We start from the raw sequence: 16,750 nt of genomic DNA, 5'->3' as shown, positions 1-16,750 counted from the left end.
CTAACTATTGACTCTAAATGGAAACTAAGGTGAGAACAAAATGTCAGACTTCACTTGGGCACCAGAGTTCGAGCCGAGCAGGACCCTGCACCCGAATGACGATGCCTCAGCGCAGGAGTGGCCTGACCACGACCAATCCGTCTCACGGAGCTTACGCACTGCACCTGGGAATGGAACAGGAACAGCCCCAGCGACTGACGAGACAGGCCACCCGAGATACAGGACCACAACTCTTTTCTCCCTCCGGTACTCGAGCAAAGTCTGACTGTAAACTACTATTCGCGGCGCGGGTATACTAAAACGCGAGCAAAATGGATTGACTGAAACGAGAGAGAGGGATGAAGTTAAATTCGCTCCGTTATAGGGTGGAATTTAGGAAGGCATACTGCACACTAGTACCGGTACCGCACACGCATACGATTCGCAAGGGATGGGAAAAGGGGTGTCTCGACCGGCCTTAATGCCGATCGAGTGACTCGAGGAGCGCCGGGGCTCTGCACTTATACCCTCTCGGGGATCGACAGTTGACCAAGATGACCAATCCTAGGGGGTGGGTACTTAAAGTCAATTGGTTATTCCCTTTGGAATGACCCAAAAAATCCTGCCCGATTATCGATAAATGCGGAAGTAAACGAATATGCAAATCAGGAGCCGAGCCTTTTAAGAATCGGCCAATCATTTTGCGCAGACGTCATTTTTTCGGGTCCGCGCGTTAACACAGGCGTTGCTACTCTTTAATAATCCCTCCTCGGTGTACATTTTTAAACTATTAGAGAATGCCACTGATAAATTTTAAAATAGTCTCGAGGAGGAGAATTAATTTTTATAAAATAGACTCAGGAGTGAAATGTATAAGTAATGGAATCAATTTGTTGATTCAATATTTTATTAAGGCGATAGACTGCAACATCGGCGATATAAGTCAGACTGTCAATGTTACCCAGAAAATTAGCCAAAAATATGGATTTGGAAGAAGATTTATAGGTCGCGAATTATTTCTTTGGGAAGAAGACAGTTAAATCTGGCCGGATCTGATTACATAATCTACGTACCTAGAAAAGCTCAGGTCGTTCTGTCCGATTTTAAAAAAGTTATTCAACGTTAAACAGCGCCTGTCTAGTTCTGTTCTTGACTGTTCATACGACGTTAAAATACAATTTCCTTTAAGAATACCTTCTGTGAAATACTATCATCACATTTTTATGCGTAATCTTGCTGCCAGGATTCCTTTGGAATCGTGTAAGGCCAAACAAGACTGTGCACACAGATCCGAGCTGTGCTTAACATGGGAATGCGCCTATTCGAATAGCGATGAAACGAGAGAAGCAAGCGAAAAAAGAAACGGGTCGTCGTTTTATACGCGGATCCTCTGCGATTATGCAAACGGCATCGCATTAAAATGCAACTCATCGGAACGTTCGACGTACCGGTGGGATACTACGCCTTTCGAGCGTTGCATTGCACTGCGCCAGATCTTGTAATCGCGAGAATTCTTCCGCTACGCCGCTTCCTTAAACGATTATTATCGTCGCTTCAACTCAGAGAGGAATCATCGTCCCGACGATATTTTTTATGAAAGGAGAATGCATTGTAACTGTACCCGTGATACTCTTACATTAGATAGATTCTTACATTAAATAGACTCTTAACCGAGACGAGTGCTGCCTGCTTTCCTCGTCTTGTCTGTCTCGCGAAATTATTATACTTTTGCGAGTGGATATGGGCATTCGCGAATTTACGGCTGGTAAACTCAATTCGAAACCGAGCGTTGCAAACTATTCTCGCCTTGCTTCGACTGAAATATACTGCAAGTATTAGAATTCGAAAGAAATTAGAAAACAATATAATTCAACAAATCAATGAACGGTCAGAAAATGATATATATTAAACATTTGATAAGAAGGATTGAGCTTTTTTAAGTATAACAGAAAATAACGATGAATAACAAGCATAGGAACATGTGTGATATATAAATGACTGAGGAAAGATATTAAACATTTAATACAGTAATTGAATCTTTGTTCTGCAATCGTATCTATGATTGATTAGAAAATGAATTTTAATACTGACTGTCAAATAAAATAATTAATCCTTTTAATTACACAGTTTATGATAATATATTTTCATATTTTATTAGCCTACATTCTGTTAACTATTTTCCGAAATACCACAGCCGAATACCAGCCAATATATCCGTCACCCTGATCCGGGTGACACAGCGCATTGAAAATTTTATGCGTTATCTAAATTTGGATGACATGGTAGTCAACCCGTTAAAACGGATACCGTCTCTCGTTCATCGATTATTGTCGATGTAGGATCTGATCTTACGAATGCTTCTTTTGAAACATCGTCCAAGAGGAAATAAGGTAATAATACTTACTTGTACGGGCCGTTCTTATACGATCGAACGAGGCGGCTGCTTTGCACGTGCGTCCATGACGGGGAAATACGAGCTGTCAGAGAACAGACGTCCTGGCCGAGACGTCTAACGTCATAGCCAATGCCGAGATCGCGTAATTAACAGGATATATCCTTCCCAAATCCTCCCCCTCTCTTGCCCGTGTCTCCGAGGCCGGCAACGACGGCAACGGGAACCGACGCGGGGTTTCCACGTCTCGCAAAGGGGGATTGAGATCGCGTTACGCTGCTGTCGCTTACAGGAACCACTTGGTAAAGCCGCTTAAGACGACTACCAAGATTGATTAGAATCTCCCGACTCCCCTTTGACCATGGAGTCAATTGTTTTTGAATTGTAATCCCTTTGATGCGCGTCCACCCTCGCAGATCTTGACGGGGACATGCACTGAACTTTACAAGTATTAGGGAAACCTGCAATTGTTCGAGAAATTAATTCTCGAGGGATAGATGTCTGTACTTTCGAGACCGCGCATCGACAGCACCGCGAGACGCCGAGTATGAAGAAGGGACAAACTACAAGAAACTGTTAATGGACTTCTTCTCGTTGCGTCGTCTCAAATTCCTTCGAGAATTACTTTCTCGAACAGCAATTAAGTCATATTATTGTAGGAAAGATAAAATTTTGAAGGGAAACCATAGAAATTTTCTTTACACCTAAAACTGTTTAATAGTAAAATAAATTTTTTATCAGGGATGGAAGTACCTCGTAAAACGGGTTCGAGTTTTTATTGATTGAATTCAAATTTCGAAGTCAAAGGAAGAAATTATGTTTATTATTAGATTAGAATGGTTATAATTGATAACCAGAATTTTACATTACCTTTGATGAAATTGATTCAGACTCGTGAGTACATATTGAATTTGAACCCACCCCTGGTCTGCACGTATGACACGACTCTTTATATCCTTGAAACGATATGAATTTTTGATCAAGTGTTAGAATAAAGAACGGACTAGACATTCGAATCATTCTGGTTTCGAGCACAATAGCTCGATAGCAGAATAGTCCGGCGATGAATGACGCGACTCCGATGGAAAAACGTGGTTAATAATAGAAAACTGAAATCTGAGGGAAGGGAGACTCTTAAAATTCTGGCGCATGCCGACGTGATTAAAAGTACCGCTGAATCTTTCAGGCTCGCTTAATAGAAGCCCGCGAAAAAATTGATTTTTCGTCCCCGACCCCTTACCCGCTTTGTTTTCCTTTCATCATCCCCCGTTCTAATTTTTTTCAGAAATTGAAATATCGATAGCTTTAATTTTTAAGTGCTGATACTATCCAGGAACTCAACTTGCGAAATCGTTCTTTATTAACTGGTTAGCTGCGGTGACTCTCATTGNATTTATTTCTATTTTTAATTTATTATTTCGTCTTGGCTTCAAAATATTTTAAACATATTGAAACGAATATATTTTAGTTCCTAATTTTTACCATTGACTACTTAAATTGCAATTTATTACTTTTAATAATTTTTAAAGCAATTTATTATTTTCACTAATAATTACTTTTGACACACGACGAATATAGAAATATTGTCTCTCATCCGTGACGAGTATTCTCGTCAATCACAGCTAATTGGTCAAATAATATTAACTGGTATTTATAAAATTGCTGCAAATATAATTATTATTTGTGACCTAATTATACCAGTGATTTGTTGTGAAAGCCGCGGGTGTTTAAAATCACCGAAAACAGTTCTTAGCGTTGTACTTATACCGTGACAGGGCGGAGGCAGGAAGAAGGAGGAGGGAAAGTTTGATCGGTAACGTTATTAAACCGGCAAGTTCAACACGATATTTAAGGTCCGGAAACTCGGAAGTTCGCATCGCGGCAGCCAACTTCCGGTGAAATTACAATATTAAATTGCGCAGAGATTAATTCCTGGCCTGAACGCTTTTACATGTATTTTTACTCGAGATTTGTCTGCGGGGTAAATCGGACGGTCCGAAGAAAAACATGGTCGGGTAAGTGGTTGCATCGAATAATTACTTACCCGTTCTGCACGTCCAAACGCGTCTGAAATTTCCGAATGAAGTCTGCATTTATTTCAGATATCACGCATCAAATTAAAGTGAACGTTTCGAAAAGACTTGTCACTATAAATAAAATCTTATGACCAAACTCTGCGAATTTTAATTGAAAAACAGAACAGAAATATTAATTTCTTAGAAAAATGAAGCAATCTACTTCATGCTGAGTGAAGTGGGATTTGGATCTTTTTTAGGGTTCGAGTTAACTTATCGTTTTCGTCGACAGAGTTTTTCATTTTTCTCCAAAAAAGAAGACACTTACAAGTGTACAGGTGTGCATCCTGGAAACTTTCGCAGAAGTACATGCGTACGAAAAGCATAATTTACAAAATATGCCTCCTTCCACACGCACACTTATTTCTTCTCGCTTCTCGTAAAAAAATCTGTCGCTGACCAAATTCTATCGCGAGGAACTGTGGCTCGGAAAATCGCGAGTTCGCTCTTCACCTTGGAACAATTTCGCAATGAATAAAACCGTGCAAATTATTCATCAACATTCGTGCGATAAAATATACAACTGTACAAATAAAATAGTTTTAGAAATATCTCAAATCAAATAACAATTTTTATATAATTATACAAATAAAATAGTTTTAAAAAATCTCAAATCAAATAACAATTTCTACATAGTTATTTAAACACAGTATTGTACCCTTCTTTCCAAACATAATTCGCCCACAAGGGATAGAAACTTGACGTTCAAAAAGCTTCACGCGATACTTCATTATCCATCCATGTGTCCAATCTAGTTTCAGGAACTAGGTTGTTTAAACAAAAAGGATTCGTTCCGGTGACGATGAAAAACGCTGTGCCGACGAAATTCCGGCCCTTGGAAAGCGATATTTTTTTATGTACACAGAAAGCATTCCACATGTTTTTTGATTTTAGAACCCCCTGTTCGCTTACGATACAACTATGTACAGTCCCTTTATTATGTACACGCCTCGGAATACAAATAAAAGAAGCAATATTGCACTGGCGTATATTATGCGAAGTTTGGCATTCAGCAATGAATTGACATTAACGATATTAAGAAGGAAACGAAAATCGATCATAATACTAGAACTACCTATGTATGAATAAGTATAACATTTCTATGTATAAATCGAATAAAAAATCGTATAGCTAGTAAGAAAAGTGCTTGAAAGTTATCTTAAAAAGTACATTGCTTTGTGCCATAGATTTTACAGTAAAATATCGTTCATAGAAAATTCTAAAAACAGTATAGAACAGAATAAAGCTCCGATAACGAAGAACCGGTCATCGACTACTTTGGTAGTTCTAGTATCACCATTAAAACTAAAACGAAATGCCTACCTGAAATCGTATCCATCCATCACACACCTTCACTCACTCTCAATCGCCACTGACTCTTCTTTACGGTACATCGCTTTTTACACTTGTTTTTACAATGAACTACATATCCAAACATAAATGTCCATCATTATCTGTTAGTCCTTTTCAACTTTTCACTCGCTGGAGAACTGCGGAGGGGCTAGGATACGCGGTTGTCCTTTTCGTGGACGATTTGACTCGAGTCCTCGCGGTTCACACAGTCTCTGATCGCTTGCAGGATCACGCGAATCCGCCTGTCCAACGCTATCAGGTGTGGTTCCCACAGAACAGGTGCCACGGGGTCCGCTGCCATGCTTTTTCGCAGTGCTGCGCTCAATGGCACTGGGCCGTTGTGAAATCTGCAACAGTATGAAGAAACAATTACGATTTAGGAATTTCTAAATTCAATTATGTAATTAGAATAAATACTGAGGATGCTGTAGAGGGTCTAGTCATCTTTTCAGAATGTTAGGCTTTACTATTAGAAATATATTAATTAATTATGTGTATATATGAGCCGTTATTTTTTTACAGTGGTATAAGTCTACTTTTCAAAAAAATGAGTTAATGGTATTTTTAGTAAGATATAGATATCCTCTCTTTATATTTATAATCATAGATTTAATGGAATACAATTTCTTGATAAAAGAAAGAGATACTTCCATATTTTATTTTACAATAAATCTTTTTTTATACTGAGTTAATGAAGAAAATTTCTTCATTCGATCAGTATAACGAAAAATGAATAAGATTGAGAAACAATTGCAATAGTAGAGGAGCACTGTGTAAAACAGAGGCGCGAAGTCGACGATGGGAAGCAAGACGACACGCGTCTTAGCGGCAGAGCGGCTCAGCAACTTCTAATTACGATAATTTGCATTTTTATTGAAAAATTCCTGTCGCCTCTGCTACTCGGCGCTTGCTGATCAATCCGACCGGACGGAATAAGGGTGCGAGGAGAGGGTCACGTTTTTTAATCTTTCGACTCGGCGACGACTTCCGCGTGCACGGATTTGCATGTTTATTAAAAACGATCGAGTTACCTTGATTCCGTGAATATTGAAAAACCAGGGATCCGGCAATTTTTCACCCTGCGTGCTGGGAAAGGGAGGTGGATACCTCGTAAAGAGGATTTCGACCGTCGTAAATTGCTAAGCCCTTCCTTCCTCAAAGTGCTTTGTACTCGACAGTCGATTATGATGTATTAGAGGAAAATATTAAATTATTCAATAAAATAATCACAATTAACGTATAACAAATAAACACGAATAATATAATCGAGGCTTATTTTCGTATATCTTTAATAAATATATTAAAAATATAGTATAGTAAAAATAAATATAGTATATAAGTAAGTACATTAAATAATAAATTTCTTCTAATACAAATATACAGGGTGATTTATCAAGTATTACCATCTTGATTTTCGTCGTTATACTAACGTACGTATTACTAACGTGAGTTAAGTCATTATGTCATTATGTAGAAAATTTGGGATCGGGAAAAATAATGCGTATGAATTTTAAAAAAATTTCACGTTCCTCTCGGACGTGGCTCGAGATTTCGAGACGCGAAGGCCGATAATGGAGGATCCGGGTCTTCCTCTCGCAGAATGGGCAATGAATAAAATATCGACTTAAGCAGACAGGTCGCGGATGCTATTTATAGCGCGTACGGGGTGGTCCATTTCACTTTTATGCCCGGGAATAGTAGTGCCTCTGACAGAGATCGAGTTTTCCATGTTCTATACATCATACAAAGCTGATTGACCATAACAAAAAGCGCTACAGTGTTTGAGGTAAGAAATATTCATGTGGTAATTAGAGAAGAATACTGGTTCACTTATTAATACATTTAATTACAGGCACAAATAACACGTTTATGTTAACTGCAAATTTATTTCGAACAAACCAAGAGAAGTGACTAAAGGCAATAATTCCCAGGATAATTTTTACTTATTCTGAGGGAGCACCCGGTACACTTGAACTTACACGTGCACGCGTATACTTAAGGGCGTATTTCCGGGAAGTACCGCGGATAAAAGGTATTTTTCTGGCTGGCCACTTCTCGGTGTCACAGGGGAACGTGGAAAAGCAAGCCGCTCGCCGTCGGGAGATGGATAAAAGACTTGAGCGAACAGCTTTTATACCATTTGAACGATTATCGTGATCCTTTTAATATTTACTTAATCGAAAGTCCTTCACAGTTTACCACTTACTGACTTTCGGCCGAAGGAGAGAGGTTCCATCAATTTTAGTATGAATTTATGCATTAGTAAAATCGATCTACTTGATCAATTAATATAATTAAATAAAATATAGATTCAAGATATTGTTCCATTAATAATAATTTCATCAATCAGTTGATATAAATAATTAAAATAAAGATTTAAGATACTGGCTTTATTTAACACAATTTATTCAATAAATTGTTATAGCCAAGTAATAAAGATTTAAAAAAAGCAAGGAATAATATTATTAAACATTCCGTCACATCGGGCGCTCTGTAGGGATTGGCCTTAATTGAGAAGAAGATAAAGATATATTTACTACGTTTGGTTAACCGGTCAGGAGGAGTGAATGAAAACGAAGTTATAATGAAAGAGAAGCAACCGTGACTGACGCGATCAAGCAGCCACAGGATGCAATTATCCTATAATATCTGGTTTAATGGAGAGCGTGTGGGCTTCTTTAATGCGACTACAACGACCGGCACGATTTCATTCAAGACACTCGAGATGACTGTCATTACTATACGCTAGCTGATGCCAAGCCAGGCTATCAGACTGTGTCGAAACTAATAATTCAACGTCTGCGATTTACCGTAATAGAAATCCAATTCTTAACATTGTAAAACACTACACTTTCTTGCAATATTTGTGATTCTTATAAAGTTTCTAATGCCAAGAACAAAACCGGAAGTAGCGTTTACGTAAAATGCATGATTTTGGGGAAAATTAAATAAATTAGGGAAATAGAGGTTTCTTATAAAAATTTCATCCGTTTTTACTGTTAATTCATCATTTTGACCAACGAGGCCAAATTATATATTCCATTTTTTGAATGAGATTTCGCAGACAATGAAGAATTTACGATCATCGAATTTTTGCTACGTTCCTGTCACGTTTGTCAGGAATTTGACTGTAAAGAAATGATTACGTTTGGGACAACTTTTTCACAGCACAAATAAAAACGTAATGTATTTCATACTGCATATCAAAATGAAGCTTAAAAAATTTGATTAACCGTAAAATGTCATAAAAACTTTTATATCAAATTGCACTATATAACACAACATCTTTTTGCCATATCACTGCGTAATTCTTATAGAATTTCTCATGCCAGAATCGAATCCGGAAGTGGAGAAACTCCACACATATCGTTTTTTAAAAACAGCGGTTTTATTATTACCAACAGTAATTACAGTTTTGATCATAAAATAAGAATGAGTCATGTTATGACTAATCTCAGGCGAGCAACCCTTGTTTCATTACAAGTTATGAGAATAATAATAGTTATGTAGCATTCGAAATATAGGAAAACCTATTGCTTAATTGAGAAAAAAAGCTGGAGCAGGATTACTGTCACTCTGGAGTCTAAAAGTTAGCCCAGAGAACGTGTTTCGACGGTGAGTAGCGATAAAAATAAATCGAGCTGCTCGGGCGAAGATTTAAATTTAAAGGAATCACGGGTTATCTCGGCGGACGCCGTGGAATCCTGCGGATCCGGGCTACGAACAATTCAATCTGCGGGCGTTCTATTTTTATCGAGACTGCGGCAGGTGTCGCGTACCGTGAAAGAAATACGCGCGCTGAAAATCTGCCAAAACCGGATACCATCGGCAGAGCCGATGTCCACTTCTGCCGATTCTAACTCGCCGATCCTCGAAACGTCGGCTTAAGCGCCGCTTTGAACAAATCCGTAAAACAACCAGCGCGACGCACGGCGCGGAGGTCTTTCCTCTTCCCGGGTTTTTCGCCCGCCCCGTTTTAAGTATGTGGATTTCATTTTTTGCTCTATTTCATGTCAATGTGTAGAAGAAATGGAAATACAGTCATTGGTTTTAAAATTCAGATATGAATTATATGAAATATGTCGATGTTAGTAAGAAATAAAATTTTGAACAAATTGCAAAAAGAAGACCAAATGCTAAAAAAATCTATTTATGTATGCAATTATTTTACTTGATTCTGATCGACGTATTAATATTGATGTTCTATACTTTTGATTTTATTGCTGCATATGTTATATTTAATACAACGATTATTTTTGATCTAATAATATAAATGATCACAGCACAGTTATAACACGGAGTGCACAATTAGAATTTGGAAACTGGAAGTTCGCGAACTGGGAGTAGAACACCGTAACGCGTGTCGAGGAAAATCCGCTCTGGTCGAATTTATCGCGACCGTAAAAAGCCCCCATCGCGTCCCGGTGAATCCGCGTCAAAGCGTGGATTCACGAGCGAAACCGCATCGCACCGAGCGCGGTGACGCTAGGCCAATTCTGGTAAAACGTTTTCACTCCGAAATCCGCCTTATCCAGCCCCCGTGCCTGTTTCGGCGGCTTGCGACTCGTAAAGTTTTCCCAGCCGGAGAGTTCAACCTTTTTCAAAATTCGCGAGTGCGAGGGGTCCCGCTGGTGGAAGCGGCAAGGATATTTATTCGAAACATGAATTTACTGGTTACTGATTAATCGACGTGTATAAAACTGACGTCAGAAGACGCTACGACTTTTATTTCTATTTTTTCTTAATTGTTTTTTAAAGAAGAAAATTATAGATTACTGTGACATAATGAAGGAAGTTGATACTACTAGAAAATAATGTCTATTTACTAAAGGAATACAAATAAATGTTTATAATCCTTTCTTTATAATCGTTCATTAGCGGACGATAAAAATTATAGACTGATAAATGTATAGTATAATAAAAGAAATAGATATTTCTCACGAATATTAATTATTGATGAAAGAAAAACAAAAAATTATTTATAATGGACTCACTTTAGAAGGGTACTCAGAGTGGTCTGCCTAATCATGCAGCACTGGAGGATGGGCGCCAGGATGGATATTTCGTCGTGAAAGGGTCTGCCGAATCCCCTGCCGTGGTCCAGGTGCAAAGCAAACGTATCGTTACCGAAGATCTTAAACGTTTCATAGTGATGCCTGTCCATATTTCCCATAAGGAAGTCTATGACTGCCATGTCCATCAAGTCCAGCAGCCTGCGGCCCTCGTGATACGGCGGAATCTCCTTCACCAGCGAGCAATAATCGGAATCTGAAATGGAATTACGTCGTCCAATAATACCCAAGAAGAATTGTTTAAATTTAAAACATTAAAAATATTGCGATTTAATATGGTTTGAAAAACGTTTTCCTGCACTCGGGAAATTTTTATATTTTTATATTTTGTAATGGATCGTATAAAGAAATTATGCATGGATTACGATGGCGTCGGTTTTTAATTTTGCAACAGAATGACTATTATAAATATTCAGGACGCACTGTAAAGTCCCTACGATCTTCAAAAATTTATACACGATACACTTTGATAACTGAAGATCAAATATGCATGAAAATAATGTAATTATTATAGACGCGAGCCAAATTTTTATTTCATCTGGCAAACTAATCAAATTCGTCGATTAAAAATCTTCTCGAAGCGAAGTATTCGACCGAAATAGATATCTGTAATTGAAGTGACTGATAAGAGGAAAATCTCACCGTGCTCCCACTGGGCCTTTTTCCTCTTGTGGTAGCTCCTACGCCAGGGGTGCCGCCACGCCTTCCTCGCGGCGAACGATTTGTCCGGCAGGAACGCGGCGAAGCTACCTTCGAGGGTGTCCGGATTTCCGCAGATCGCGTGCGCCGTGTCGCAGTAATAACTGCACTTGCCGTGGAAGCAGATATTGCCAGCCGGGCTGACGAAGAATGTCTTCAACAGCTCGCCGTCGGCGATCTGATAAATCTCCGTCGTCAGGTTCAACGTTCGACCGGTGACTGGCATCGCCCTGCGGAATCCCAGCAGCCTGGAACCATTTCATAATCGACTAGATCAGTAAACGTTACGATTTATCAAAATGAATAACAAATATGTTACAAGTTTGGCTAGTATATTAATATGAAATTAATCATTCGTATTAACACCCGGCTATTTATTAAAGACGATGAATAAATGCAATGCTTACTATGTAAATGTTAAAAGATTATAAAATGTAATAAGGGGATGCGATGAGCGAAATTCATTAAAGGAAAATGACAGGTATATTAAATTCATTGTCATTAAAAACAAGGGACTCGACAAGCATTTAATTAAAATTTATGTTCTCCAATATTATGAAGAAAGTTCTATTTTAATAATAAGTCACCTGTCCAAATGGAACGCTGCTATCTCCGCTGTGTGCCTCTCAAAATCGGTGAAGTAGAAATGATTTGGCAGCGTCTGCTGTTCCCGTGGAAACCTGAAACAAAATTAATAGAATTGCTAGCATATTATACAAGTTCTTATTTTATTTTATGAAATCTAGTTCGATTGACAATCGGGTATCATAATTTTCTTTTATTTATGTAGATACAATTATGTATTGTGATAAAATTCGCAGAGTGAAGATGAATAGGATAAAATGTTTCAGGTTTAATAAAAATATAGTGAATGTCCTAATTTTTACTCATACTCTATTACAATAATTGTCTCTATATAATATAATATTTTATATATGTATATAGTTGTTATGTGTTTACGTGTCAGCTTTCTTCTTTTCTGTTGTGTCCTTCTTAATTAATATCTCTCTTATCCTCTCTTAAGATTTCTCTCATCAATATTTCTATTTTCACCATTACTCCTACACAATTATATGTATACTCTAACGTTTCCGGCTCTTTCAGGCATATGCGACACTCGTATTCTTGTACTTTCTTCCAATATATACTCATCTATTCTTGATTTCGAGATCTAAATCTCGCCATCTCCTGCTCTCTTCCTTTGTATTCTTTTTTTCAAGAATTCCAACTTCTATTCTTTTCTAATTGTTTTGTATCTTGGGTTGTATCTGCTCTCTCATATTCTTTCGTATTGCTCTTGTATCTGCATATTTAAATCTTTCTGTGCTGCTGTTTCTGCTATGTTCTCTCCTCTTCTCCATTGCTCTAGTTCTTCTTCATCTATTTCTCTCTGACTTTAATATCTGGCTCTTATTTCTTTCCCATTTTGATTTGACCCTTATTGTTCCTTTCTGTCGATTTTCTTCTAACATTTTTTTATTATTGTTCCAGGTTTAATAAATTCTATAGATTTTTTATTTAACATGTTAACTGTTACATACATAATACTTTTGTTTTGCATCAATACGTCGTAGATTTTTAAAAGCACATTCGGTTCAATGCATCGGACACGGACAACCTTCTGTAAATAAGTCGTGTCCGGTACATTAAGTTAAATAAACGCACGTTCATATTCCTTTTATGAATACAGTTTTCAAGTAAAACAAACGTAAAACTCATAACAGTATACAGTAGTACCGTGGAAAACGTTTTTCACGAGTTTCCCATTCGACCCGCGGTACCCATGGGAAATAGCTTGTTTTCCCAGTAATATCTTCCCGTTCAAGGGCACCGCGTCGCGAGGATCCGTCGACGAGGTGGGAAACCTCGACGGGAGAGAACGGATAGGAGAAAGTGGTTTCTCGTCTTTCTTGACAATGTCTAATCGCCAGCCGACTAGGTTTCATTTTTCCGTGAGCCAACGTTTGCAGCAGAGCATAATTGAACTTTCCTCTTTATACGTTATAAGAATAGACGACAATTACTTCACGTGTCGACGCAAGTGACGCCTCTTAAAAAGTGAAATTAGATAATTTATCATTCATGCGAATTTTATTTATCATTCATAAAATGTTATGTAATTTTTTCAAGTGTTTGCATTATTTATGAGGGTACCGTGTACATACATAGCAAGAAATATTTACTGATGAGATCGTCGGATGCGAGAAGTCCAATTGACCTAATAGTGAAAGATACGATTTACTTTTAATTCGAGTATACAATTTTTATTATTGCAACTTTAGACGGAAATGTAAAATTTACATTTATGTAAAACTACCGAATCCCAGGCTGGAAACTGTTCCGAATTAAATCATGATAAAGGGAAAATTCCGTTTCCTATTTGTCAAAAAATATTTCCCCTGTTCAAGTCTAGGGCACGTACGGCTCTACAACGGTTTCGAAATCCAAAAGGAGACGATTTCCAGAGAAAACACACAGCGGGGAGGAGGAAGACAGAGGGAACAGTCGCTTCCTTTCTCTCCTGGTTCCATCGTCGAGCTCGACGGCGATAAATAAAAAAGTCGTCTCTGGAGAATCGTACACGTACGTGCGCGCCTCTTCTTGCGGAGGAACAAGAAAGAGCCCTGAATTCCGCCGATGTACACTGAACTCAACGGGAATGTAAATAATGGGGGAAAAGCACGACCGGTTCAATGCAATTATTCATGATCGAGTGCATGGCTGATAGAAGGGATCCGCCGTGGCTGTGAATTAAATCATTGGCAACAATAGTTACAGTAATAGCAGAGAAAATACGTTCGAATAAAATGACTAAACAACGCCTCGCTGTTAATGCTATTTTAAATATTCATAGTGATCCTTTGTATTTAAATGATTAAATCGCTGATTGATTCGCTTTGTATTATCACCTACTTCGGCATAATCAAATCTCTGGCATCGGAGGAGAAAAGGCGACGTGAAATTTTGTAAGGCAGCACCGAAGATTCCTCGGCCCGATCAAATATTTACCCGCTATCTTCGCGCGGATTTTACGAGGCGGCTGCCACGATCCATAACCGAGATATCTCGAATCGGAACCGTCCCTCGGAATTTTATTCGACTCCAGATCCGATTTAAACCCGCCTGATGCACTGCATTACACGTGGTACTTACTTGTGGATTCGCGCTTAAAATATTTAACTCCTCGCCGTCTCCTTGCAATGTTAAACGTCCAATTTAATATTCCACATAAAAAAATATTATATTTCGAGTTATAAAAAGAAGAATTATGGAGGATTATTGTATAAATAATTACTAATGAAGATTTCAATATTCCAGCTGAATGCATATTCAATATTGCATGCATATTCTCGTATTTATTTTGTATGTCTATCACATCGAAATAATAAAAGTAGTGAATAGGAATTAGAACGTTTACCTTATTTGAAGATAAGAATCAGTCGAGATGAAAATTCCTACTTCTCTATAAGAGAAACAATTTGGGAAAAAAGAGAACAAGATCCTAGAAAGCCTGGTACCTTATGGCCGAACTTTTCCAACCGGGCCAGGCTAATTAATACTACGGTCGCGCGGTAATTAGCGCGTAATTTGCATCTGATTAAAAGTTAACTGGCACCGCGAGGCCTCCGAAGCCCGTTCTGACCTTCCGACTCCATTCGCATAATTTTGTTTACCACCCCCGGTACCCCGGTGAAAGCGACGAATTTTCCACCGCGGTGCGCGAACGAGATAACCGGCATTTGCCTGGAATAATTGCTAGGAACTATGGACATTTAAGCATCTGACGTTTTATACTTAAGTAAGTGAAATGTAGGATCGAGGTAAATAATATTTGCTAAGATTTATTAGCAAAGGGTGATCTTCATTTCATTACTGAATCGTTTTTAAGGTTGTATGAACTCTTACATAAAAACAATGAGAAAGCCTTGAAATTTTAAGAATATATTTGATATTAAAATTATGCATTTAAAATAGCTTATGACCGAGGAAAACTGGTCGAACAATTTTATAAATTTTACTCCTTATCGTTATCATTTTTTCTAAAAGTTCATTGTTTCAAATGTTGGACACAGCTTTTTATTACATATCTTAAACTTTTGGCAGAGATCTTACAACCTTAATACAATTCTTTGAATATATTCACCAAATAACGATTAATAAAATTGCTGCCACTTTACCGAAAATTATTTCCGTATTAATTTATTTCCTCAAACGCAAGAACCCGTTCCTTTTCCCTCGATCAGAGTTTTCCGATCACAGAGTCTCGGTATAAACATTTCCGACCACTTCCGGACAATTTTCACGCGCGAACTGGTTTGCATTGCGCGTTGCATCGGGTCATGTGCGCGGTGCTTCGAGTGGTTTCCACGAAGTGGCCGGGAAAATCCGGGCCGGCTTTTCATTGGAATTCGCGGTACCGCGGCCTAACGCTAATTGCGGCCACGACTAATGATGTAGGTCGATGGTAATCATTGCCGCTTGATTGGCCGTCGAGTCCCGAACGAAATATGTCTGCCCGCTACTACTCTCGATTCGATAAATTAAACATATTCTGGTAAATTCGCTGCCGGCGGTAGTAAATATACAAAAACAAGAGAGGAAAAAATTAGAGGGAAATAGAATTATTGAAATAAATTGTATTTTGCATTCTGAACTGACAGACGTGGAGCAACATTATTGTTCATTTATTATTCATTCATTCATGAGAGATTCATCGACAGGAATAGCTAATGACAAAGTCTGCAGCTCGCAGATGAAAACTTTAAGGCACGCTCGAACGAAACGAAGGTTGAGAACTACACGAAGGGTCTAGCCGGATGAGACGGTTAAATCTGCTCTTGACTCAAATTCAACTCATGGAAGCACATTCGATAGAGTCAAGGATGGGCAGGATCAAACCTTTTTTCTGTATTTTGTATATTAAACGTCTCGTAACAAATCTGAAAAAATTCTATTTTCTTCGAACACTCCAGCGAATTTACTGTCGCGAATTGAATTTAAGTCAAAGGCCGATTAGACCTTTTGTCAGTGAGACGAGAGGGAGAAGAGGAAGGTGTTTTTAATAATGGACCTGGAGTACACGGAATTCGGACGCCCGGCCCGGATACGGAGTTGTCTAAGAAATTTAATAAAGCGAACTCTCTATGGAGCCGTGGGCAAACTTTTTATTTCCAATAAAC

General features: G+C 38.3%; 1 protein-coding gene across 1 annotated transcript in view; it reads right to left on the bottom strand.

The window, feature by feature from the left end:
* Positions 1-4,532: 4,532 nt before the first annotated feature.
* The window catches only part of LOC108629773 (extracellular serine/threonine protein CG31145), a 24,495-nt gene continuing 12,277 nt past the window's right edge, over positions 4,533-16,750 (bottom strand). Inside the window, exons 5-8 of the mRNA XM_018032637.2 lie at positions 12,158-12,250; positions 11,514-11,818; positions 10,794-11,067; positions 4,533-6,146 (exon numbers count right to left, since the gene is read on the bottom strand). Of these exons, the coding sequence (XP_017888126.1) occupies positions 5,948-6,146; positions 10,794-11,067; positions 11,514-11,818; positions 12,158-12,250 (871 nt within the window). The 3' untranslated portion in view covers positions 4,533-5,947. The remainder of the gene's footprint in view (positions 6,147-10,793; positions 11,068-11,513; positions 11,819-12,157; positions 12,251-16,750) is intronic.

Source organism: Ceratina calcarata, unplaced genomic scaffold (assembly GCF_001652005.2).
Source record: "Ceratina calcarata isolate Rehan_Ccalc_2016 unplaced genomic scaffold, ASM165200v1 scaffold586.2, whole genome shotgun sequence".
NCBI classification, from domain to species: Eukaryota; Metazoa; Arthropoda; class Insecta; order Hymenoptera; family Apidae; genus Ceratina; species Ceratina calcarata.
This window is presented reverse-complemented; position numbering and strand designations above follow the sequence as displayed.